The 27,999-nt window shown below is 39.1% G+C and overlaps 1 protein-coding gene across 1 annotated transcript; it reads right to left on the bottom strand.

Moving 5' to 3' along the window:
• LOC134754102 (nuclear pore complex protein Nup153-like) lies at nucleotides 1–27,560 on the bottom strand. The gene is made up of 7 exons (XM_063690178.1): nucleotides 27,163–27,560; nucleotides 18,554–18,763; nucleotides 16,105–16,396; nucleotides 15,476–15,835; nucleotides 13,425–13,587; nucleotides 9,675–12,537; nucleotides 1–9,486 (listed from the first exon to the last, which is right to left on the bottom strand). The coding sequence occupies exons 1-7, from the start codon at nucleotides 27,226–27,228 to the stop codon at nucleotides 9,331–9,333; spliced, it is 4,110 nt and encodes a 1,369-aa protein (XP_063546248.1). The 5' UTR covers nucleotides 27,229–27,560; the 3' UTR covers nucleotides 1–9,330.
• Between the last annotated feature and the right edge of the window lie 439 nt (nucleotides 27,561–27,999).

The following is a 27,999-nucleotide window of genomic DNA, read 5'->3' as shown; positions in this document are numbered from 1 at the left end:
ATTTTGATGGCAGTTTAATTGAGGAACAAATCTAAAGCATTTATAAATCAACGATCGTAATTATCATTTAATTTGTCAACATTAATATCAACCCGCGGAAGTATACAAGTTTAGTTTTGCTCCCCAAGTTCCCATTATTCTTTATTGTAATATTCACTGATAGTTCAGTTAAATACAATAACATGTTTTTACATTACATTACTTAGTGACTCAAAGTAGTGCGCATTTGGAGGCCTTTTGATTTAATTTGTTACTTATTTAAAAAAACGATAATTACTAGGTCCAAATGCGACTACAAATCGCGAAATGATTCAACTCAACTAACTATATACAGAAATAATTACTAAACAAGCAAAATATCGTAACAGTCAATGGAGCACAAATATAAACAAACATCTCATTATAAAGTTTAATTTTTCTTACTAATTACTTTTTTAATATACAAAATATCGATCCCAACTAATCTTACACGAGCCTGTTACAATGTTTTGCCTGACGTTGTTCCATGCTGAATATACTTCTAAAACTTAAAGATACAAAATAGGATGCCTATTACAATGGTAGCCTTCCTTAGTTGGACAAGGGGTGTCCTTAGAGCAAAACTACAATAACGGAGATATTTGTTTTTCCTTACTCTTACACGCTTCTGCGCCCGTCCGTCCCGGTCGCCGGCCATCCACTCTCATACGAGCCGTGCGAAGGCCACCTTCTGGCTTCCCACAGGCGGATACTAATCGGCCATTTGGCTACCTAACAGATCCCATATGCCACTCTATCCTTATATTATCTTCGAGACATTTACATTTACAAATAACAATTTTCAAATATAAGTACTTAGTTACATCGCCTGCTACCTCACTTTTGATTCTTCAACATTATTCTGAAAGACCAGCTTCCATACATATAATCGTGAATTCGGAATGATAGCTAAAAAGAGTTTGAGCTTTACTGTTTTCATCGAAACTGGGTAGTTAGTAAACCGTTTTTTAATACAATGATTGTTTAGGGCGGAGTCCCAGCTTTCGATGAAGAAGCACGTCTCTTGTCTGAATAAAATACAACCTAAGCGGGCGCCCCTTTGTCAATTTAAAGTAACAATAAGAGACGCTATCATGAAAATATAAAACAATAGTTTGCTGTTAAATCAAGGTATAAAATTAAAATACTAATACAATCACCGTCATACGTGACATCTTCAAATTTGATGCCATTTAGTTCGGCAGTTTTATAAAAGTCATTTGAGTAAAATTAACTCCATGCATGAATTTATTTTTATTTTTGGATTCATAATTTATATCGTTGGAATGATAAAAATACTTTTATAAACCTTAACATTATTTTATTAAAAATTATTTAAAATGTTGAAATTTTTGAGCGGTTGAAACGCTCATAATTTTTGGCGCGAATTCGACAGAGCGTGATGACGTCACACGTTGGGCGGCCCAACTGACGTTTGCTACTAATGACACTAATCTGTCGAACGCGTGACGTCACGTGGCGTTTGGAGCGTTTCGCTCACTAGCTTTTCGCGGCCAAATTTTTGTACTTTTTATTTATAATTTTAAGTAATTAAATGGTAATTTAAAAACGGAAATGTATTGTAACATGATATAACGGTAACAAACATCCGAATAAAACATATTTCGTTCAAATATAAACTTCATGCATGAGGCTAATTATAATTTTATACACGAACATTTCCACTAACAAAATTTACAGAGAAACTTAGAACTATTTAGTTTTACAATAGGTAATTTACGCAAGCTCATATTCCGCATGACATCGCGGGTAACATTATACCTTCATGAAACTAATTTAATTTTCAACAAAAAAAGTCATGTCATACTATAAAGCTACCCCCTCTGTAGTACATAATAAGTAGAACAATTTAGGCGCAATAGTAGTGTTACATATTTCTACTTCGCGTTTGCACTTTAAGGCTATTTATATATATGAGCAACTGTAAATTGCACAATATCGGAACGGAATTTAATTTCAAGGAGTATAATAAATGAGTGAGACAAATGTTCTACGAACCGGCAACTTCAGACAGTTCAGACGATTCGTCTTGTGTTGAAGAATTACATTTTTCTAATAGGAATAATCACATTTAAAAGTGGCACTGGCATTTTATCCTATATCTAAATTTCAGTTATTGACGTAAAATAATAAATTAACGCATTTAATAAAAATACTTAATCACTACAAATATTACACTAAGCTTCATAATCGCTGGGCGTCAATAAAGTTGGGCTAATATGTATTACTAGCACTTCACATGGAGCCATTTGCCAAATAGAGCCATGTCAAGTGCCAGCATATACGTTTCATTTCATATCACAACTGAAGACGAATCGTTTGAAGATAATGCAGTCTTAACACAAAACTAATCACACATTGAAATATGATAATTAGCGGAATCACATCGTGAGTTTCTAGAAAAATATTCCTTTCTTATTTTGCTAAATAAGTGTAGGTCCATTAGCACAATGAGTTATTTAAGTTTCATATAAACGGAATTAAAAGTACGGGTAGTATTTTATTAAGATAAATTGCACTGCACTGGAAAACTCGTAAGATGTTAATTTATGAAGGCCGTATAGTGGCAGCCGTACAAGCCCAATTTCAAAGAAAAACCGCAAATCGATGTACAGGTTAGCAGTTTCGCACACGCATACTAGAGGTCAAAACTAAATTTATGACCCGCAGTTCCTAAAAAACAATCCATAAGGAGGGGAGTGCTGAAACATATGTCTGTGTATTAAAAAAAAATTTTTTTGTTTAAAACCTATCTATACCACATTATACTATACATACTAGAGGTCAAAACTAAATTTATGACCCGCAGTTCCTAAAAAACAATCCATAAGGAGGGGAGTGGTGAAACATATGTCTTTGTGTATTAAAATTTTTTTTTTTTTAAACCTATCTATACCACATTATACTATATATATTACACACAAAAATAAAAAAATATTCAGCCATATTTCTTAAATTAAAACAAAAATAATTTTCAAAACATGTCAAGTTTGGGCTCCTCCAGATATGATATGGCTGTTTTTTTTTTGTACAATGTACTACAAATGATACTTGATATCCTCATATCTAACCCCAAGAAAGCAATTAGCTCCGCGTAGATTAGTATGGCAAGCTATGTGGGCACAAGAAATACCAGAACACTACATCTGTCTGGTGCAAGATATGTATGACCGCATCAGTACACAAGTGAGAAGTGTGGCTGGAGTTAGTAAGCCATTAGAAGTCAAAGTTGGAGTGCATCAAGGCTCGGCTCTAAGCCCACTCCTATTCAACCTGTCTATGGACTACCTCACCAAGCACATCCAATCAGCTGTCCCATGGTGCTTACTATACGCTGACGATATAGCTATAGCCGATAAGTGCGGAAAGAACCTGCAGAACACCTTGCAGGACTGGGCACAAGCGCTAGAGAATAATGGCCTCCGCATTAGCAGAAACAAAAATAGCCATATCAATTGACGGACAGCCATTACGGAAGGTACATCAATTTAAATATCTGGGATCGATGCTAAGCGCTGATGCCAACATCGATGCGGACGTAGCGTAGCATAGGACAAATGCAGCCTGGCTAAAATGGAGAACCCTTACGGGTGTGTTATGTGATGCCAAAGTCTACAAAACGGCAGTAAGACCAGCCATGATGTACGGTACCGAGTGCTGGGCCGTCAAACAGCAGCACGAACAAAAGATGCACACGACTGAAATGAAAATGCTACGGTGGGCAGCCGGAGTAACAAGATTGGACAGAGTGCGGAATGAATATATCCGAGGCTCTTTTAAAGTTGCTCCCATCGTGGATAAGATGATGGAAAGTCGTATGCGATGGTACGGCCATGTAATGCGACGGGACGAGAACAACGCTGTAAAGAAGGCCCTAGCTATCCCGGATAAAAGAAGAGGTAGAGGACGACCGTGCGCCACGTGGTGGACAACCGTTGCTAACGATCTAGAACGAGCTCAACTAGACGAGCAGACAACCCAAGACCGACTGTCTTGGCGCCGTAAAACGAGGAGGGCCGACCCCAAATAAAGGGATAAGGCACGGCAGAAGAAGATTTTGTGTGTTACGTGTTGGTTTATTTTTTAAGGTTTAGAGCGAAAAACAAATAACAATCAATAATTAACAACAGCATAATCACGCAAAAAATAGAATCAGACAACTCACTAGTGTAGAAAATAAAACCAGTGGCTGATATTTGTACGCAGGTCAGCAATAGGGATGTTGAATTGTTGACATGAATCGCGAATATATAAAAATTAATATTGTTTTTACCATAGCAGGGAATATTAGAATGCTGAAATAGTTATTTGTGCAACAAGAGAGGAAAGTTCGTTTTTCTTGCGAGTGTTTATTTTGAGTCCCGAGAAAGCGAAACATTCTATAATTGAATCACGAGCGAAGCGAGTGATTCTAAGGTAGAATCTTGAGCGTAGCGAGGGAGTCAAAAACACGAGATGTAAAATAACTTTGCTCTCGTGTTGCACACATAAATTTTCACCTCAGTAGTGAGAACATATTAAAGGTTAAAATGTATTTCGAATTACACAGAATAAACAGAAAAAAAAGTATTATAATATGTACGATACGATACGATACGGGACGGGACGGGACCGAACCGGACCAGACCGGACCGGACCGTACCGTAACGTACCGTACCGTACCGTACCATACCATAAAAAAATGTAATAAAAGTATGAAGTTCATGGCCTTCACTAAATTAAAAAGCTACATTGTTTCACTCCCTGGAGTGAGGAAAGTCGCACTTTCCTCACTCCAGGGAGTGACGAAAGTAGGCTTGTTCGAGCTGCTGAGGTGAAAATCATATTTTGTTAAGTGTAAATATTATTATGCGTAATAAATTAATTAAAAATAATTTAAAAGTATTTAAAATAATGCCCAGCATCACGTGACTTCAAAAGCAAATCGGAGTGCGTGACGTCACGTTGTGATAAACACGCACAGACAAGTTGTCAAACCACCAGTGAGGACCACCAAGGCCGTGTTGCATAATAAACTACAACTAATATTACAAGCGGAACTCCTTTTCTAATTACACTTATCAGAAAATGAGTTCCGCTTGTAATATTAGTTCTAGTTCATTATGCAACACGGCCCAGGTCAGCGCCAGAGGTGGCACTGACAGCGGTTTGTTTATCACATTGTTACGTCATCAAGATCACACTAAACTAATTTAAAACACAAACACTAAACACTGAACTAATTAGTCGATTTTTTATTAAAAAATTATAAATAAAAATTCATAAACATTTTTTTTTGCAATAATTACGTATCTATCTATAAAATGAATACAGTTCTAAAAAATTGACAACATCCCTATTGCAAACTTTATACACGATACTGTCTTGCTTTATGCTGTCTCGCCAAAGGCCTGACACTCTTTGATAGACAAATATAGTCTTATTGCGATTCCTATAAGAGGAAAGAGAAAATAGTGCCATGCTTTGTCCTTATCACCGCCCGGGTTTTTTTTTCATGGTCGGGTTATGGCAGCATAGGTAGGAGGCGATGGCGAAATACCGAAATTTAGAAGAGTGAAAGAGAAAAAGGATTATGCTGCCATACATTAACCTGTCAATACATGAATATGTCTCTCTTACCCCTGGTCGCTCGGTTTCATGTCTATAACTACTATACTATGTCTATGTGTCCCGCCCATGATGCCGGTTGTCAATGTCACTGTGCGAATTTGACAGCAATAAATTATGCGCGTGCAATAGAGATAGCAACAGGCGGGTCAAAGTACGAAAATCTATCTGGAAAGCGTCTCTTCTTTATACAAGATCGCCCAAAAATACACTGACAACATATATTTCGTTTCTCATGCCCTGAAAGCGGGTCATTGTTGTTCTAAAAGCTAAAGAAGAATATTTTGAAGACAATACGTTTTGCTTTAAATGATTTTGTATGTAGTTTTAATTTTTATTGACATTTTGTAAATAATGTATAAGAATAACTTTCTTACTTACACGTAAAGTAAGAAAAATATTCTTATAAATTCTTTGTCAATGTATTTTTCGGCTACCCTGTACAATATATTTGACGCCAACGCCTTGTCACTCTTGTCAGTGACAAACGTGTAGTATTTAGGAAAAATCTAAATTTGGTCAAATAACTAACTGCTATCGGGCGGCAACAACGCGGCGTTTATCAGATAAGTGCAAGTGCATGATTCTACACACCTATGTCAAATGTCGAAATTTAATGGGCCATATGTAGTATATAACGTTGTACGATACACGTGCGCATAGGTAATTCGCAACTCGTGTCTGTTTAAAACACTCCCTTCGGTCGTGTTTTAATTTATCGCCACTCGTTATTATAAGTTAATAATTTAGGAACATGCAATATGCATGTATAATTATCTAACTTTACGACAAAATATAAAAATTTATAAAAAATTGTCTGTAGCACTAAGATAAATTTTAAAGTTTCAAAATGAGGGTTTAATTCTACAGATTGATTTAAGAAACGTTGACTTCTGTTGTCCGTGTCCGTGAAAACTTTTAGAGAATCATGATAGACTGGGTAATATAAACTAGGCCTTTTAATAATCTAATTTATCTTAAGATGATTTGACAAACTTCACACGTTGAAAGTAATCGCTTAAGCATTTTGTTACAGTAATACAGGTATCACTGGACACGTACAGGGCAATTAATACACAAGTTTATATGCTCGATGATAATATTTCATTAAAAATAATGAACAAAGTGGCTAACGCAAACGAAGATCAATAGCGGCATATCTAGAACAATACGGGCAAACCGCTCAAAGGTCGAATTGTTACTAAAGAAAACCTTCGTCTTAATAAAATACCTAACATTAAATTAAACTAGATAGCGGCAAAGTGAATGACGTCAGTGCCCGTTCGCCACTGGCTCATTCAGTTTGGTCAAATCGGGAACTTAGTACAAATCCAAACGGGAATAGTTTTCAAAAAAACAAGATTTTCTTATAATTAGCCTCGTGCATGAAGTTTTTATACCGGGTGTTTCCTGTAACAGGGGCATTAAATTAAATTGGAGGCTGTACTCCTCAAATTGACCAACATTTGTTCAGCTAGTTTTAAAAATAACTTGTGTTTTGATTTTCATTACACTTTTAAAGTATTGCAAAATTTGTTATTATGGACGGTATAGAAAGGACGACAATCTCTTATGGCAGAACTATTGCAAAAGTGACCAGCTTTCAGCTGTAAATAATAGTTCCTAATCTCTCCGGTGGCGCTAGTTAGGCTCTGGGACATGAGTATAACATGAGCCATATAAGGCAACAAATAACCCGACCATATTACGTTTGTTTTTGGTAGTATTTCGGTGTAAGGTGGCGCCGCCTGATTACTGTTTTTTGATGGACACTTTTCATACATAGAGATTTGGCTCCTTTATATAGTCTCCATGTTTGTTATGTTTAAAGGGTGACAAGCAACGTAAAACACACAGATGGCAGCGTACATTGAAAATAATATTTAATTTACATATTTATTTATTTGACATTTAACCTATAGGTATAGACACTTAGCCGTAAGAGACTTGACTGACAGACTGACCAACGTAAATCCCAAGTAGCTAAGGTTATTAGCACTAGCACCTATCTTCATCTTTAGACATACTTTCTTTTTTTTCAATCTAGTTTTTAATTCACTAACTGGTCGCCCAAGATACAGGCTATGCCTAGTTTGGGGACCCCTGTTCATACTGTTTTAAATGTACCGCTGTATGCGCGCAACCTGGACCTCATGTATACTAAATCTGCAAATTCCCATTTTTGTGTGCAAAATAAATATATTTTTCATTTTTTCATTTTCATTTTTTCAATTAGTATGAAAATGGTAAAATCTAAAAATTTCATTATTTTAAAAAGTTGCTGAACTAATGTAGGTCATATTAGATTATTTTAAACCGGGTCACTCACGTATTATTAAGTCGAATAGCTCGACATGTTTCGGTCCAATTTACGAGGACCGCCTTCACGGAGACACGACACGTCTTCACTGGTCGAGGGCGCGGTCAATCGTGACAGTGGCTGGTCGGTGCCGCCTAGTTGGAAAACGGTTTTGGGTACTGCGTCGGTGGTCAGTGTGGACCGGCATTTAGCAAGTGACTCAGTGAGTGTTGTGTGCGATCCGACATTTGACAAACGCAATACGGAGGGTAGAGCTATCCTCGCAACGGTGACGTCGCCGGCACCGCCGACGCCGTCTGTCGTGAGCGGCCGGGCGAGTAGGGCTTTGGCCCGCAGTACACGCCGCGCCCTCGACCAGTGAAGACGTGCCGTGTCTCCGTGAAGATGGTCCTCGTATATTGGACCGAAACATGTCAAGCCATTCGACTTAATAATACGTGAGTGACCTGGTTTAAAATAATCTAATATGTTTGAGTCTCACGGGAGTTTTATAATGTTGGTCAGTTTGAGGCGTACACCCTCTAGTTTAATTTAATGCTCCTGTTACAGGAAACACCCGGTATTTGAACGAAATATTTTTTATAAAATTTAAAAAATAATATTCGGATGTTTATTACCGTCATTAAATAATCATTTAATTAAAATAATAAATAATTAAAAAGTATAAAAAATTGCAATCATCGTGCTCTGTCGAGTTCGCGCCAAAAATTATCAGCGTTTCAACCGTTTAAAATTTTTCAAGATTTTAAATATTCTTTTAAAAGTATTTTAATTTTTTCCGGTGTTCAATTCAATCAATATAAATTATGATAAAAAAAACTAAAAAAAAATTATGCATGCAAATTGTAACTGACTCGGTTTAAAATAATCAATATGTTTGAGTCTCACGGGAGTTTTATAATGTTGGTCAGTTTGAGGCGTACACCCTCCAGTTTAATTTAATGCTCCTGTTACAGGAAACACCCGGTATATGAACGAAATATTTTTTATAAAATTTAAATAATTAAATAAAATAATATTCGGATGTTTATTACCGTCATTAAATAATAATTTAATTAAAAGAATAAATAATTAAAAAGTATAAAAAATTGCAATCGTTAAAATTTTTTCAACATTTTAAATATTCTTTTAAAAGTATTTTATTTTTTCAGGTGTTCAATTCAATCAATATAAATTATGATAAAAACTAAAAAAAATTATGCATGCAACTTGTAACTAACGCGATATGAAAATTGTTGTCTCCCTAGAAATTAAAAAAAACTCAATTTGACGTGTCTAAAAAACTGAGCCGAGCCTAATGAGGACTCGAGGTTTTGCCAAACAGTACCGGTCACTCTATTAGCCGGGTCCAACGTGCCGGGGGTTCATCGCTGCAAGGTGCGGCGCAAGCCTCGGCGCACGCGACGCATGCCGGCGCTGGGCGCGCTGCCCATGCTGAACTGGACCTGCGCCGTCTGCCCGCCGGCGGCGCCGAAGTTGTACACACCCGCCTGCTGCGGCTGCTGGGCCTGCTGCTGTGGCTGTGGAAACGACGCTTTGGTTACACTTTGATCTAGTACACGTTGACGTTATAAGGTACGAGCACCGATGCACATGTTCTCGTCTAGTCACAGCATTTCCTGGGGTTCTCCCATTAAGACTTGATACTGATGTAGTTTAATTTTTTACGAAAATATTCTACGATAGCAACATTATGAAGAAGCCGTACCTGTTGTCCGAACATGAAGGAGGAAGTTTGAGTCGTGCCGAAGTTGAAGGAGGGCGCTGGAGCCGGCACCGACGGCGCCTCGAAGTTGGGTATCGAGGGGTTCGGCGTGCCGAACGTCGGCGTGGCGCCCACGCTCGGCCGCCCGAACATGCCCAGTGCCGGCGCCTGAGCCGGCTGCGCGGGCGACCCGAACATCCCCGTCGCATTCTGGTTTGGCGTCGAAAATATGGACGGCTGGCTGTTCTGACTAGGCATTCCAAAGATATTAGGCGTGGATTGCACGATAGAGCCGAAAGCGGGCGTCGCCGCGGTCTGAGATGCGCCGAAGGCTGGTGCCGCCGCCTGCTGAGTAGCCGACCCGAACGCGGGCGGCGACGTTGCCAAGTTGCTTCCAAACGCCGGCGTCGATGTCTGAGTGTTGTTCGTGCCGAATGCCGGCGTTGGGGTCCCGCTGAACGGAGTCGACGATCCGAACGAGAAAGGTTTAGGCGCGCTGTTCGTAGTCGCGTTCGCGTTAAACGGATTCGCCGCGCTGTTATTCGGCGGAGTCCACGAGTCCTTCTGAATTGCCGACCCAAATATGCTAGGAGCGGCCGCGGACAGGCTGTTTCCGGGCGACAGACCCACCGCTAGCGGATTAACCGATAGACTGTTGCCGCCTAAAGAGTTGCTGGTCAAACTGTTAGTTGCCGACAGCCCGTTGCCTCCGGCCACAGAATTCGGTGCTAAAGGATTTTCCGTCGAAGAACCTCCAAGTGAAAATTTGTTAACGGTGGTGCTGCTGTCCTTCGCCGCGAATGTTGGCGGTTTGAACACGTCAGATTTATTACTACTACCAAATGTGAAATTAAAGCTAGGCTTTTCGCCCGATTGCGCTTGAGAGCTGCCAAAGCTGAACATGGGCGCTGCGGCAGGAGCGGGCGCGGCTGCCGCGGCCGGCACGGCGGCGGACGCCGCGGGCGCGTCGCTCTTTGGGAATATGGAGGTCGAGGCCGTCGTCGACGGTTCACTCTTTTGGAAGATTGTATTTACAGGTTTTTCGTCAGTCTTTTGGAACATGGATAATGCTGAGGTGGCCGAGGCTGTGGTAGTTGGCGCGAAGGATATGGTGGGCGCGGGCGCGGAAGTCGCGGCGGCGCCAAAGAGACCGGTTTTTCCGGCTGATCCGGTCGTCGGGGCCGAAAAAGTCAGGATAGGCGCAGGCGTGCTCGTGGTAGCCAAACTGAGCGATGCGCTTGGGGCGTCCTTTTTTAGAGTAAACGCTGTACTTAGCAGCTGATTCGTTGTAGACTTGTCTGCCAACGGGGCCGATCCAAACATCATAACTGGCGGCTTAGCAGGCTCATCTGCCTTTTTCGCTTCCTCGGGTTTATCATTCAAAACCGGCTTCTCTTTTTCTTTAGGTTTGTCTTTCTTTTCGGATTCTTTAGAAGCTTCAGTCAGTTTATTTGGGATCCCGAATATCTGCGCGGGCGTGCTGGTTGGCGCTAATGAGTTCTGTTTAGGAACGCCAAAGGTGAAGGTGGCTTTAGATGTCTCGGCTGCTTTCTCTGCCGCCTTATTGGGAGCGTCAGGCTGATCCTCCGATTTCTTGGCCGGTATGCCGAAGGAGAACGTTGGCGGCGCCTTTGCTAGCACATTATTGTTAGTTTCTGATTCTTCTTCTTTATCTTTTGTTTCTGCCGGTATCTCCGACATCTTAGCCAAGTTAGCTTCTTGCACTTTCGGATCAATGCCAAATTTGAATGTAGTGTTGACAGTTCCGAAGTTGAATTGCTTCCTCTCTGGCTGTTTGGGCGCTCCGGACCGATCGGCCTCGCAGCAGACGCATTTGGTTTTATCGCTGTCGTTCCTAACTAAGCAATGTTCGCACTCCCACTTGTTCGCCTGGGATTTTAGCACAATCTTGAATGTGTTATCGGGTTTGCTTTCTGCACATTTGCTGCAGGTTCCATCACTATTTTTTGTAGAGAAGCATTTAGAGCACATTCCTCCGGAAGTCTCAACAGCGGGAACAGTTTGTGTGGACTGTTTCTTGGGGTTGGCTGCGCCGCAGCAGGCGCACTTGTCTGAAGCGTCGTCGTTGCTGACCCAGCAGTCCTTGCAGGACCACTTGGCGGTAGTGTCCGCCTTGAGAGGTTTAGCGATGTTGTTGACCTGAACTGCCGCACAGTTGACGCATTTGTCGGAGTTGGGTTGGGTGTTGGCGAGCTTGCAGAGCGAGCACTTGGCACTGGCGGGGGTCGCGGGGGTCGCGGGGGTCGCAGCGGTCGCGGCGGTCGCGGCGGCCGCAGCTCGGTGCTTGTGTCCGCAGCACACGCAAGAGGCCGCGTCCGATTTATTCTTCACCCAGCAGTCTGGGCAGTTCCAATCGGCCGCCACCGCCTCAGTTTTCTTTTCGCTTTCTTTTGACGCACCTAGAATTATTGAAGGCTCAGAAGTCTTTTCACTAACGAGAGGCTTGTCTATACTTCGCTCTGGGCTACCGAATGTGAATTTGGGAGGCGTTGACGTCGGCTTAGGAGATTCACTAGTTATTCTCACTGGATTAGCGAAATTGTAAATACTGTTGCTAGTTGTTGTTCCAGACTTACTTTTTTCAACACTGGTCTTTTTAGGTGCGAACGTACTAGTGGCGAATGGCGTTATTAGAGTAGGTTTTTCTATTGAGCTTGATTTAGAGGCTACTGGGATGCTGAAATTTGGTAAATTGTTAAGATCAATTTGTAAAACTGTTTTTGGCAGTTCCACGGGAGTGATCGTTTCGGTTTCTAATGCGTTAGCTCCATTTCCATGAATCCTGGTCCGCTTCGTCTTCACTTTAGTTGTAAACTTGCTGTTACCGTCCACCGCCAATTGGTCTCTATAAACAAATGAAATAGATAATAAATCAGTGCGATCGACGGCCATCATTATGTATGGTCTACGGTGGGTACAATAAACGCAATTACAAAATAAACTCGCAATAAAGACTTATCAATGTGTAAACGGGCCCCAATGTGAAGGCGAGTCACACTTACCCGTATGCCACAATTATCGGTATGCCATACTTAGGGCCAGTTGCACCAACCACAATTAGCGGACTGATCAATGACACTCAGCAGATAACTATGAAACTTCTCATACAATAGAATTTAGCCAGCGATTTAACGGTAACCGATGGTTTGGTGAGATGGTTAAAGAGTTCGCTAAATTTTATTGTGTGGAAAGTTTCATAGTAAACCGCCGCGGCGCGCCGGGTGACGTTGATCAGTCTGTCAGGTGCGGCTGGTGCAACTGGCACTTACCCCCGTATTAAATTTATATAAAATTAATTTACAACTTACTACTTTTAATTAGATCTTTTTGATTAGTGATGAGCATCTAAAACTTTAGACCAATATAAAGACACTGTATGAATATAAATTTGATGAACTATGATCCAGGTACAGTCCGCAAAATTATTATACCCCGTTTTTTTAGCATTAGAAAAGACTACACGATCTTGACATGCCTTTTTGTCGAAAAACGTTAAAAAAAAACAAGTGTGCTAAGCTAATGGTTTTGTCGATTACGTCTGACACTTACTAACAGACTTGATTTGACTGAATTCCGTTAAAAGATATTGTCTTCGGTTACCGCGCTAGTTACTCATGAAATAAAACTATGAATGAAAAAGACATGGAGAGATACATAGTGAGAGTCGGCATGTATTATAATTATTATAAATTCAATATACGCGATATAATCGGTACCGTATCCGTACGTTACCTGTTCTTGGTAGAGCTCGGATAAGGAGAGTAGTTGTGCGAGGAGCTACTGTGCGACGCGACGAGCTGCCGCGCGGCGTTGGTGGTGTCGTCGAGACGCGAGCGCTGCTTCAGTCGCAGGATCGATGCTATGCTTGGCACGTGCAACTCTTGCGTTTTGTAAGCTGAGAGAACAAACCGTTATGATGAAAACTAATAATGTCCGGTCACCATCAATAATAGCGGATCACACTACGCATCACAAATATGAACGGTAGATATTTTTGATGCGTAGTCTGATCCGCTATCCGTTCTCTAATGAGTTCTAATAGCTTAACAAAAAGAGAAATGTCTTTGAATGCATAACAATTATACTGTGACGTGACAGATACTTCTCAACACAACTATAGATAATATCCCTATTTGGAAAAGTATTCCAGGGTGGCAGACACTTTTGGCGCGTTGTTTTTTTTATCTACTACTGTTGATGCTGACTGTCCGACTTGGTGCATGAAAAAAAAATGAAAATTTCAACTATCTAGCTATGACGGTTCATGAGGCACTTCATTCGGTTCTTGTCTGTTTGTCTGATTTAACCTTTTGAACGCCAAGCATTGACGTAACTCGACGTGACACCGCAATGAAGCAAAATAAAACCTTAGAGAACAATAGTGATTACAAAACAGGATATCGATATTTTCACTGATTTCGTTTTTGACATACTTAGATTAGAAGAACCACTACACAGGTGTTTTACAATATAATATTAGATAATTCTGGCTTTTAGCTCTACTAAAAACCTTTAAATAACGTATTTAAATATCAAAATGTACTTGTAACTTCCACTCAAATCTCTCAATAATGCCACATCACTACTTGGTGGTGACGTCAGGCATCGGACGTGAAGTGCCGTCATGGGCGCACGGAACACTGATAAGCGCGCGTTACTCAGAGATGTGCAAACCCGTTGTCGATTATTATTACCTACTAATTAGCAAACTGCAGTATCGTTACAATAAAATAAATGCATAAGGGGTTACATTATCACAAAAGGTCAGTACCGTCTTTCAAACCAAGTTGTTTAAATTAAGCACGAAAACAAGTACCGTAACAGCACAAATAGCAGAGTTATTTTAGCAAAAACAACTATTACAAAATGTATGGGATTAAGCCATATCTATTATTGATGGCGCTAGCGTGTTTGTCGGAACTGCGCGAAATGATTTCTATTAGGAGATTGTTACTTTCATATAATAATATTATTCCTCCATGACTCGGTCACATCACTAGGCGACGTCAAGTGCCGTTTTTGGCGTGGCTAGCTATGCTATTTACTGGGTAAGTCGTATTATAACATAATGTTGTTTTTTTTAACCTTCTATTCATAGTTGAATTGTAATAAAGTTATACAATAAAGTAGAAGGGCAAAATAAAATAATGCAAATACAAACAAAGAAATATAGTTATTTATTAAAGAGTCTTTGATAAATTAAGTTTGGACGGCAAATGACGTCGGCGGCGTGAGTGGCACAAAATGTCGACGACGTGATTTACCGTCTTTGGCGGTCAAAAGGTTAATATCTCGTCTTTTTATTAATTATATAACAATTCAAGTCTTGGAGACCCTTTACATCTCTGGATAATTTGATTTTTTTTATTATTATTATATACATTTTATCTCTGACACCTAGGGACTTTTACATCTCTAAACAATTTTAGTACTTCTGTTATTTGTATAGTTTTTATTAGTTTTTTTTTCTTGTGTAATTTAACATTTATATTTATGTAATTGTTTTTTGTAATTTTGGATTAATTTTATTGTTTGTAAAAATTGACATGTAAAAGTGCCCCTGTGGCCTATTTGCTGAATAAATGTTTGATGTTAGATACAGCCTGGTGACAGACAGACGGACAGCGGAGTTTTTGCGTAATAGTGCGCGAGTCCGACACTTGTCCGTTTATTTTTCAATAATATTATGACAAAGCTTATAAAGAAAGGTATGCGGCGTGTTTAGTAAAAAAGCTAAATAAGAAAAGTTAATAGGACATAAAATGTATAGACTAAAAACTTACAATTAGTTTTTCTGTAAGACGACAACGAAATGAATGAATCGGAGGTCTCGGAGTGCCGCTTCAACACTTCTTGCCTCGTCGGCCTCGTGTAGTGAGGTATCCTCTTGGCGTCCATCAGGGGCGATGAGTACGACTCCAGCAGCTCCAGGATCCGCCTCGCGGACGTACTCATGTTGTTATCACTAGTGCTGGGCGCCTCTATCACTGTGGTGTTCTGTCTCTGTGATATATTCGGCTGGTTTATGTAGGAGGACGCGGCGCCACCGTATGTGGTCTTGCCGGCGTAGAATGGGGAGCCGAGAAGCGTGGGCTTGAAGGTTGGCTGCCGTGGGTCCCGGAGTGTGTTGCTGGATGTTTTCGCTGCGGAAAGGACTGTTACTTTAGCGCCATTTATAAGAGGTGTACACACACCATACTAAACGAATAATCACGAGTAAATCAGCATAGAGAACATAATTGTATATATCTCGTCAAACACACAACAGTAGTATTTAAAATTAAATTTTAGTAACTAGACTTTACAAAATCATTTAGAACTTTGGAGATATTACATACAAAGGGTCGAGGCAAATAAGAGCTTTGAACTTGAAATGAAATAGGAAATCATATTTAATCTCAACAATTCTCACCATAAGCATTTTTAGTAGCGTCGCCTAACTCGTGCGTCTTATCCCCGAACAGGGATTTCCTCTTTCTGGAAGCACTGAGACCTATAGCGGCCGCCGTCGTGTTTTGAGTGAAGGTAGGCGTCGATTCCTTATCCGTCTGGTCCGCGGTCCGATCGACCGTGGTCTCGTCTGGCCTGATGGGTGTGGACACGAAGTTGGTCTCCCGCCGGAACGTGGTCCGACCGGGCGGCGATTGAACTGTGTATTGGGTGGACGATTCCATTGTCTCAACGTTGTTTGTGACGCAACTTGCCTGAAACACGTATTGAAATAGAATATCGATTTCTTCAGCCATTGTTTACTGTATTGGGGACAGGCGTCATTTTGACGTGATAAGTGTTAATTGAAACTATTTATAAACCTATTTCTCTTACAACAAGCCAAAGTAGTGAGTTTTGATGTTGTTTCTTTCGAAAGTTTGTATCTTTCCTATAAAATACATGTAACTTTCGAAAAAACCAAAGCTGACGTTTGTCTGAAAAATACAATCGTACACGTATAATACCTTTTTTATACTGTGTATTTTACATGTTTATTTAGGTAATAATGACTTGATTAAATAATTACAACATGGTCCCGTGATAAAGCAAAACATAGAAATAATAATAATATTTTTGTATTTTAGTTTTATAAACATACTAGCTTTTTCCCGTGACTTCGTCTGCGTGGACTTAGTAACCGCAGCTAGAGTAAGAATAGCGCCTGGAAAAATTCTCATAGCAATCTAAATTTGTGCATATTGTGCACACAAATTAGCAGGCACTTCGTTAATTATCTCAATTCCACCCCGCTTTATACTTTCTTAAGGGATGATTTTCGGGATAAAAACTATCCTATGTCCTTCTCAGGGACTCAACCTATCTCTATGCCAAATTTCATCTAAATCGGTTCAGCGGTTTAAGCGTGAAGAGGGAACACACAGACAGAAAGACAGACAGACAGACTTTCGCATTTATAATATTAGTATGGATTGCAAAGACCCAAGCCTAAAACTGAAAATAAATAAAGGAATAATAATGTTAAGCTTCCTTAACGCCAAAGATCTCCACAACCGCGAGGTGTGCAATCTCAGGAATTATTTCCTTAACAACGAGTGTGGGATGCATCGTGATGTGGTGGCAGTGGACAGGAACTTCACGCCGCTCTCCTTCGCAAACGAGAACTGGCAGAAACCTGTGGTACAAAGTACTGCGGGCCGCAGGGCGGTATGGGAGAGTAAGGTGCTACACGGGCGGTTCTACAAGGCCCTCTCGGGACCCGATGTAGACCTGCTCGCGTCGGTGAACTGGTTACGATTCGGGGACCTCTTCGGAGAAACCGAGGGTTTTGCCTGTGCAATTGCGGACGAAGTTATGATGACGAACAACTATCGAAAATATATCCTGAAGGACGGTACGGTCGACATTTGTCGGGCATGCCGCCGTCCCGGAGAGTCACCCAGGCATATCATTTCCGGTTGTTCTCATCTTGCTAACGGCGAGTACTTGCACAGACATAATCTCGTAGCCAGGATATTACAAGTATTTACCTGTGCCGGTTCTCGAGAATGGTCGTGCCACGCTCTATTGGGATCGATCTATCATCACTGACAGGACTATTGTAGCCAATAAGCCCGACATTGTGATAATAGATCGATCGCAACGCCGGGCCGTGCTCGTCGACATCACCATCCCGCATGATGAGAATCTCGTGAAAGCCGAGAAGGACAAGTCCAGTAAGTACCTAGACTTGGCTCACGAGATAACAGCCATGTGGGATGTTGATTCGACGATCATTGTCCCGATAGTCGTTTCAGCGAACGGTCTCATAGCGAAGACCTTGAGAGACTCTCGCTAGGTGGCTGGATCAAGGGTCAGATGCAGAAGGCGGTGATCTTAGACACGGCGCGGATAGTCCGCCGGTTCCTCTCTCTGCGGCCCTGACCACCGGCAGCTTGGGCCTTGCCCCGCTGCCGGCGGTATCCTAGGTTAGGTTTTTTTATAATGTGTTTATATATTTTTTGTAATGTTTTGTAAGTGTTTTTGTATTTTACTTTTATATCCATATTATAAAAACCTAGCCTAAGATGAAAGATAAATAAAGAGAATAATAATATTAAGACTAGAATATTAATAATAATTAATAATTTCAACCTCTTTAGTTAACTGATATCGACATATAGTCTGAGCGAAATGAAAAGTCACCTGTTTGTATAAGAGCCAATACATTCTGAGTCATTATTTATGATATAATATAATAAATATAATATAATACGAAAAATAAAATGTATTTTACACGTAAAAAACTTAAACTTGCGAAAGATTCAATCGAAGATCCGCAAAGAAAGATACTGTATTTTATTGAAAAATACAGAGGCCTTTGAAAGATACATGTATCTTTCACGTAATTTTCATCGCTATGTGTAACTCACGTCAGCGCTTCCGAAAGAGCGTTCTTCTCGCCGCATCCTCTTACTCGGGGGCTGCACCGAGCTCTCCGGGCCCTCATCCTCCGTCGACGAGTCCGTCGCGTCCGCACCGCCCGCCGAACCATTGGCACTCGAGCGAGGGCTGCTGAACCATTTTGTTATAGTTGCTGGCAGCAAACCAGACACCCGTGATGTCACGTTCTTTACGAACGACTGTAAAGACATAGTTAGTGTGAGTGTTTTAAATGAGGACTTACGGAGACGCGCGGCGCTTGGAACAGATCACAGAAAGTGTTATGTCGCATACTAAGCAAGCCTGGCACAGGTCGATTCATAAGAGCTGGCGCGAGATTGTACTATGTCAATATTTTCATAGACAGTCGGCGCCCGCTCTTGTGTATAATATATGCATATCAGGTATACTAAGCAAGGATATAGAATATTTAGTTACAAAAGCGTCCTATTAGATACAAGTTTTTATTTTTTACGGCTTATAATATGTATAAAAGTCCAGTACAACAACAGTTATGGTAATTATGATCCATAAATTCAAGACGTAATTAAGTATACGAGGGGAGTTCAATAAAAAGTGAGAATGAGTATGTTATAAACAACTTTTATTAAATGTATATCTTTTTTCTTATCTTAAAATTCAATTTTTAAAAAAGGTCTCACTATGAGTACTTAAAAAATCTTGTACTACAGCGACTACCGCGTCGTCGTCTTCAAATTTCTGGCCTCTCAGGTATTTATTCATTCAATAACTGGGGGCGAGATCTGGTGAATACGGAGAATGCTTAAGGATATCGAACTTAGCATCACGAATTGCGGCCATTGCAACGGCGGACTTGAGTGTCGGGGCATTGTCCTGGTGGAACAGCACAACTTTCGAGAGTTTACCTCGCCGTTTTTCGCGGATCTCATTGCGCAATGTTGCTATTTGTTTGGCATATGAAGTGCCCGTAATAGTAGCTCCATGCTCGAGATACTCAATCATTACTACCCCTTTACCATCCCAAAAAACAGAGCCCATGACCTTACCGGCAGATGGGCCCACCTTGAATTTCTTCGGAGTTTGAGATGATGGTTTTTTCCATGTCATAGACTGCAGTTTCGTTTCAGGGTCGTAATGATGGAGCCAAGTTTCGTCCATTGTTATAAATCGCGCCAAAAAAAGTTCCCGGTCTTGCTGTATTAGGTCCAAAGCTTCTTGATACATCAAGACTCTAGTTTGTTTTTGCGTGTCAGTAAGCGTTCTTGGTACCCAACGCGCAGATACTTTTTTCAAACCCAAGCATTCATGTAAAATATTATGCACGCTCCTCGTTAAAATCTTTACATTTTCAGCAATAAAACGAACCGTGACACGACGATCCGCTTTAACTAAGTTTTCGACTTTTTTCACAATTTCTTCAGTTACTGCTGTAGGAGGGCGTCCGGAGCGGGGGTTGTCCATGGTCGATGTTCTTCCACGTCTAAATTCGGCGCACCAACGTGCGACTGTCGAATACGGAGGAGCATTAGACCCTAAAGTGTCCCGCAAATCTAAATTGAATTGGTGCGTAGAAATTTTTTTCAAACTAGTATTTGATAACGGAGCGCAGTTCAATTTTCTCCATTTTCGCTAACGTACTCAATAGCATTGCAAAGAAATGACCGTATTTTTTTTTAGCAACAGTTCGTTTTTTTTCATAGCAATCAGCTAGATAGATTAGCTTTACCAGCCAGTATTTAATTTCCTAATATTGAAAGAGTGCATCTCATTCTCACTTTATATTGAACGCCCCTCGTAAGTACCCATTAATTTGGTTTTGTCTGCGCTTTTTCTTCCATTTATAAAAACATTTTAAGTCCCACCTAAACGGAAATATTCAAGTTAATATTGGACCATGTTGAGAGCTTTTGGACTATAGTTGGATGGTTTTACGGTATGTTAAACAGAATTCCCTTTTTCGAAACATTCGCAAGGCATAAGAGTCCCCGGCAAGCTCGGTTCTCCATACAAACGTAGTTACGCTCTCATTTTAAAACCACTAGCTAGATAATATTGCTCTGAAACTTTGTTCTTACAATAGGATAAGGTATATCTAGGTCTGTAATTAGTTTATGTAGCTTCAGACATAATGGAAAAAAATACAGCTAATTTAAGTATTTCATACAAAACTTGTTATTGCTCTGTTTCGTTTGTTTTATATACTAGATACTAGAGCTATATAAACTAATTACAGACCTAGACATACCTCATGTCATTGTATGTGCAAAGTTTTATTACAATCCAACACGTAGTTTTAAAATGAGAACGAAACTCCGTTTGTATCGGAAGGTGAAATTCGGACGAGATTGCCGGGGACGGGACTCATAAGCGCTTCCCATAATCTATTTGTTAAACAAAGTGCGAAATATCTGAACTCCTATTCTAACGGCTTGACAGCAAACAGCAACACTCTTTACTGTCCATCGGTGGACCTTATGCCTTTTTTATTTTTTTTTATACCACGACGGTGGCAAACAAGCATACGGCCCGCCTGATGGTAAGCAGTCACCGTAGCCTATGGACGCCTGCAATACCAGAGATATTACATGCGCGTTGCCGACCATTTAAAAACATGTACACTCCTTTTTTGAAGAACCCCATACTGTAGCCCCTCGGGAAAACCTCGGCAGGGAGCTCATTCCACAGCCGAAGCGTACGCGGGAGGAAATTCCTCTTAAACCGCACAGTACGCGACCATTTAGGTGCTAGGGTGTGAGGATGAACGCCCTGCCGATGGCGAGCGGTGCGGTGATAGAAAGCGGCCGTTGGCATCATGTCAAACAATTCTTCAGAGCACAGCCCATTGTACAGGCGGTAGAACACACACAAGGAGGCAAAGTCTCTCCTTAGACTTAAAGGTTCAATACCGCTTGTGAGTAATAAGGTTTACAAACTGTCAGTTAACAGTATGGGCGGTGGTACTTACTGTGAGTATACATATTTATGGTCATCTATTAGCTTTCATTTACATGGTAGTGACATAAAAGATGTTGGAAATATGCACAGCCAGCAGAAGTTGCTAAGCGGGTGAGGTGTTCAAAGACCAGGGCCGTGTTGCATAATAAACTACAACTAATATTACAAGCGGAACTTCTTTTCTAATTTCACTTATTAGAAAAGGCTTGCCGCTCACGGCCCAGAATGCAAATTTATTGTTAACTAATGACCCGCCCTGGCTTTGCACGGGTAGTTCAACTAATTTACACAAAACCTTTACAAATTATACATATAAACCTTCGTCTATTAAATAAAAAACCGGCCAAGTGCGAGTCGGACTCGCGCACGAAGGGTTCCGTACCATTACGGAAAAAAACAGCAAAAAAATCACGTTTGTTGTATGGGAGCCCCATTTAAATATTTATATTATTCTGTTTTTAGTATTTGTTGTTATAGCGGCAACAGAAATACATCATCTGTGAAAATTTCAACTGTCTAGCTATCACGGTTCATGAGATACAGCTGGTGACAGACGGACGGACAGACGGACAGCGGAGTCTTAGTAATAGGGTCCCGTTTTTACCCTTTGGGTACGGAACCCTAAAAATCATCAAATCCACATCAAAATCCGTTGCATAGTCTTAAAGATCTAAGATACATAAGGACAGACATACATACAGACAGCGGAAAGCGACTTTGTTTTATACTATGTAGTGACTACGTAAGACCAAAGATAGATACAGTCTAAGGAAAAAATGTGCCTCGAAAATCACGAAAATTTGATTCTCGATCAGATGGCGCCACTAGCTTTGGCCTACTCTCGTATAGAGGGCGTTGACGGTTTCGTTTGTTATTTATAATTTTAACGCATATCAGTGAAAGAACATGGGTCAAAATCATATAAAAATAATTAATGCAAATAAAAAAAACATTTATCCATATTTAAATACATTTTAACGTATTTTTATAAATCTTCATTTTTAGTTTTAAAGTGGCAGTGAATTTACAGTAGTTACAAAATTTACTAGACAGTACCGCTCTATCTTATTATATCCTCTTTGGTAAGACTGTGGGCTAGCTAAATTACTTCTGCTTAATACTGTACATATGGGTCAAAATTCTTTTCATTGTCTTGTTTCTGACCACTGTCACGCTTCTATTTTTGTATTTAATCAAAAAAATAAAAAAAGTTGAGTGCTATTGCACGTATTTCTAGCTGTAGATTATAATACTCTTGAAAAAAATTAAAAACTAAATTTCTTCCCATACCAAAAGCTATTTTTTGGGGACAAAAACAAGACTACGAAAAGAATTTCGATCCATATGACTGTTTTAATATCCCGCCTAATATTATAAATGCAAAAGTAACACTGTTTTACTGCTGAACTGATTTAGATGAAATTTGTTATGGACCTAGTTTGAGGCCCAGAAAAGGACATAAGGTAGTGTTTATCAATCATCGTCATGATTCCACGCAGACAGTCGCAGGTATAGAAGCTAGTAATAAAGAACTATACAGAACAACAACTGAAGTAAATGGCAACACATTGCCATTTGAATCCTATCGACTTTCAGATTACAATCCATTCAATGCAGCAAGAATTCATGAATATATTTTCTGTCTTTATCCACATGTTCAACTGATACCTATTGATTTATATTTGAGAACATATCAGTCTGCCAGTTTTTAGGGTTCCGTACCTCAAAAGGAAAAAACGGAACCCTTATAGGATCACTCGTGCGTCTGTCTGTCTGTCCGTCTGTCACAGCCTATTTTCTCCGAAACTACTGGACCAATTAAGTTGAAATTTGGTATACATATGTAAGTTTGTGACCCAAAGACGGACATGTAACGTAAACAAATGAATTATAATCACGGGGCCACTTTCGGGGGTTAATGAGTAAATTAAAAAAATAAAGTTTTTCAAACTATATTGTGTCACATATCAAATGAAAGAGCTCATTATGAGAATCTCAAATATATTTTTTTTTACAATTTTGGGATAAACAGTTTAGAAGTTATTCAAGAAAATAGGCAAAAAATGGCCATCCCCCCCCCTCTTTATCTCCGAAACTACTGGGTCTAAAATAGATCTTTACCTATAGATTACAGGAAAACCTATTAGAAATGTGCAGTCAAGCCTGAGTCGGACTTAATTACTTAGTTTTTGATACGGGTTTTTTAAAGACATTTCACTCACGTTTCACATAAAAAATACATTGTTTAAATTGTTTAATGTACGGAACCCTTGGAACGCGAGTCCGACTCGCACTTGGCCGGTTTTTCAATTTATAGCTCTACCTTTTAACCTTTCATAATGTGTGTGGTAGTCAAATATCGTGGGTTTGCACTGTATACAGCAGAAAAAAATTATGTCGAAAAAAAAAGGAAAGAAGACTAAAAATTCGGTTAGGATCCATAAGATACACAGACAAGAGGTTAAACTAGGTGGTTGGTGAGAAGTTATTATCATCAGCTTCTAATGAGCGATGCCTTTGGTTGCATGAGGCTGATTTTTATTAGGGTTCCGTACCCAAAGGGTAAAAAACGGGACCCTATTACTAAGACTCCGCTGTCCGTCTGTCTGTCTGTCTGTCACCAGGCTGTATCTCATGAACCGTGATAGCTAGACAGTTGAAATTTTCACAGATGATGTATTTCATTTCATTTATTTATTGCATTCCATATGTTATTACCAATGATATCCTAAACTAAATTGTGACAACATGGACCCTGAATAGGGTATAGCAAGTTTACCTTAATAGCTAAATACTTAAAATTACCTTATAAAATATATTACCTATTGCTTAATATCTAAATTTACCATGTATACTTTCAAAATAATTTAAATACATTTCAAGTCATTAGCTTTGCAATCACAGTAAATAGTAATTAAACAATACCTATACTAATAATAACATGATACAAATTAAAGTTCTATATTAAAATAAGCAGTAATGTCAATAAAAAATAACAATAATCGAATTTCAAATTGTTGTGAGTCATACTAACGCTAAACTGACATAATAACTGGCGTGTAATTTAGCATAATAATAATGTCAATTCTTTAAATCATTCCATTACATCAAGACAAAAAGTTATTTTTAGTAAAGTAGAAATTAATACTTATTCGTTATCAGATGTCATAAATTCCTGATATGAATAAAATGATTTATCAATTAACCACGATTTCAGTTTGTTTCGAAATATATTATACGTTAGTTTCAACTTCTTTAATATAGTCTGGGATTTTATTATATATTTTTATTGACTGGTAATGTGGCCCGTTTTTATATATGGCTAATTTAGGTTCTGGAAGAACTAGTTGTCTATTTCGACGCGCGCTTTTAACGTACGTAAGTTGTTTATTTCTGTTGCCGCTATAACAACAAATACTAAAAACAGAATAATATAAATATTTAAATACATACGGGCTCCCATACAACAAACGTGATTTTTTTGCTGTTTTTTCCGTAATGGTACAGAACCGGTTTTATTATTATGTTACATAGTCCAGTCCAAAAATTCAGCTACATTTAACTAGAACACCACTCCACTTATTTACCAACCACCTGACACTAGTGGTAGATCTATAATTATCAATCAAGCAATTTTTGTACGAGATTCTAACAATATATTTTATATATTATGTTACAGTAATGTCACATGGTATTATTCATAAACTCACTACAAGCCTCAAGTAGGTATTGTTCTCATTTTGGGTTTTCTGTATTTGTAGGGAAAGACAAAATACAATTACCTAATAACCAATTAAGGATTGTAAACTGAAATAGATCATATATTAAAGAAAAACCGGCCAAGTGCGAGGAGGACTAGTGCACGAAAGATTCCGTACCATTACGCAAAAAACGGTAAAAAAATCACGTTTGTTGTATGGGAGCCCCACTTAAATATTTATTTTGTTCTGTTTTTAGTATTTGTTGTTATAGCAGCAACAGCAATACATCTTCTGTGAAAATTTCAACTGTCTAGCTATCACGGTTCATGAGATACAGGTTGGTGACAGACAGACGGACAGCGGAGTCTTAGTATTAGGGTCCCGTCTTTACCCTTTAGGTACGGAACCCTAAAAAAGCTTGTTATGATTGGTATTTTGTTCATAGATCACAGAAATTAAAGTTGCTAATTAGCAAACACCATTGTCAGGTATTTGTACAATGAATAATCAGCCTACTATTAAGCAAGATATCTCAGTGCTTTGATGACATGAAAGATTCCATACCATCGCCCTCACTGTTAACTGTCCATAGATTATAGGTTATATTATGCGGATGGGGTAGTTGACAGTGTTGCTGTTTGTACAAACAAAATACAGCTTTCAGTTAGCAAGTTGAATTAATTTGTTTTGTAAAACAAAAATATGTTTGGAAATGAAACTTTCATAAGACATATTTTAAAATATTTAGACTACAACGGTTACACTCACTTGAATTTTTTGTCACTATCAGCGACATGTTTCAGGCCCCTCGGGGGTCCTTCCCCAATGTCGCCAATAGTGACTAAAAATTCAAGTGAGTGTAACCGTTGTAGTCTAAATATCCATACTAATATTATAAATGTGAAAGTCTGTCTGTCTGTCACCTCTTCACGCTTAAACCACTGAACCGATTTAGTTCAAATTTGGCATAGAGATAGTTTGAGTCCCAGGGAAGGACTTAGTTTTTATGTCGGAAAACATTGCTAAAGATAATGAAAAGGGGGGTGAAATTGAGAACCTACAAATTTTACAAGATGCTCTTTCAATTAATTGTATAATCCAGTGGTTTTTACTTTCTTACAATCTTGTAAAGTGTTGGTCGGTGTTGTCTTCATTTAAGCAGAATTAATCTTCAATCCCAAGCTTATTAGGGGTCAAATAAATTAAATATCCTATAAAAGTTTATAATGGCTTCGCAGATAAATAATAAACATTGCCAACCATTTCATTCATTCATTCATTCTACAATAGGATAGCTGTTATCAAATATTTATATATATTTCCTCAAATGATGGCAATTAAATTAAGTGATTAATAAGCACTAAAGCTAAGTACCAGAAAAACAGAATATGTTTGCCGATGACTCAAACAACCATCCTTAAATGGTAAAAGATGTTGTCATATGGATAAGATGTCTAAAATGCCTAGCAGATGTCAACTAAATCTGCACTACTTAAGCTACATACATAAATATACTAGGTTTTTAACAAATTGCAGTAAGTAATGAATAATCTAAGTTTAATTTCTTGCAAAACAAAATCAACCTGTAGGACACACATGAATGATAGTCATTTTTCTGAGGATCTTATCCAAAAGCAGTCATTACATACCTGATCCATAGTTCGTTTACGGCATTAAACAGCCTGTTCACAATAAGTATAGGCTTATAGAGCACAGCAAGACCAACGAAGCATGGACTTTGGCAAGACCAGAATGTCGCGCACACACAAAAACTTGACAATCAACCACTTTTTAGCCTCAAAAGTCTCATCGTTTTAATCGAACCGTCAACAAATTGTGATCAATCGCCATGCAAAGCGTCACTTCTTAAGATATAAATACACAACTACGCGTGAGACCGCGATCGGTAAGAACAAATTATAACGACTGTCGCGAGAGCGGGAATCGGTGTGACAACTTACATTGTTAGATTCTCCAGACGATGATCTGGACCGCTTTCCCTTGTTCTTCGAAAAGACGCTACTCATTGTGGATAAATTTTAAGACACTTGCTTATAGCTTGCGAAAAACTACTAAATGTGAAATTTTTGGGCAAACAAATTCACAACTAGCAAAAAACGTGACAAACATGGCGTCTCAAGAACGTGTCAGAATGGAGCTTGGAGGGATCTTCACAAACATAATATATATAACAAATAAACTATCACTGATTTAACGTTAGTTGTTTTCCCCTACCAGATCTTTAAAAAAACTATTAAAGTAAAATCATGTATTATATCAACTTGATAAAAATTTTAAATGAATAAAAACGGCGACTTTTCACACTACAATAATCATTTTTTTTATTTGCGTTATCACTGTTGCCAGCTATTTCACGCTATTGTTAGAGATACCAGGCGAAAAACTTTTCGCACGATTATGTGTAAAACTTAGTACTCACGATCAACTCACGATCCAGACTAATTCAGAAATAATATGTAATTAATTGTATTAAAATACTTGCTTTTGTCATATCATTGTTTCAAGGTATAATCAACCACCTTATTTTCTCAATACAGCTTTTAAAATTTTCCAGTCCGCTAACCTTACTTTTTTTGTTTTTAATTGTACTTTTGTACATTCATGCAACCGCTATGAGCTTAAAAGTGGCCACACATAATAATTATTTTCCTTTGTAGTATGCCTCTTTCGCACTCATAAAATTTTGATATACGTACATGTTGGCTTTCCTTTTGAACACTCCAATTACCTATCTTGAAGAGTAAGCGTACAATAGCCCAAAATTGATTAAAATAATC

This window comes from Cydia strobilella, chromosome Z (genome assembly GCF_947568885.1).
Source record: "Cydia strobilella chromosome Z, ilCydStro3.1, whole genome shotgun sequence".
Lineage (NCBI taxonomy): Eukaryota > Metazoa > Arthropoda > Insecta > Lepidoptera > Tortricidae > Cydia > Cydia strobilella.
Note: the sequence above shows the minus strand (reverse complement) of the source record. Positions and strands in the feature narration are given on the sequence as shown.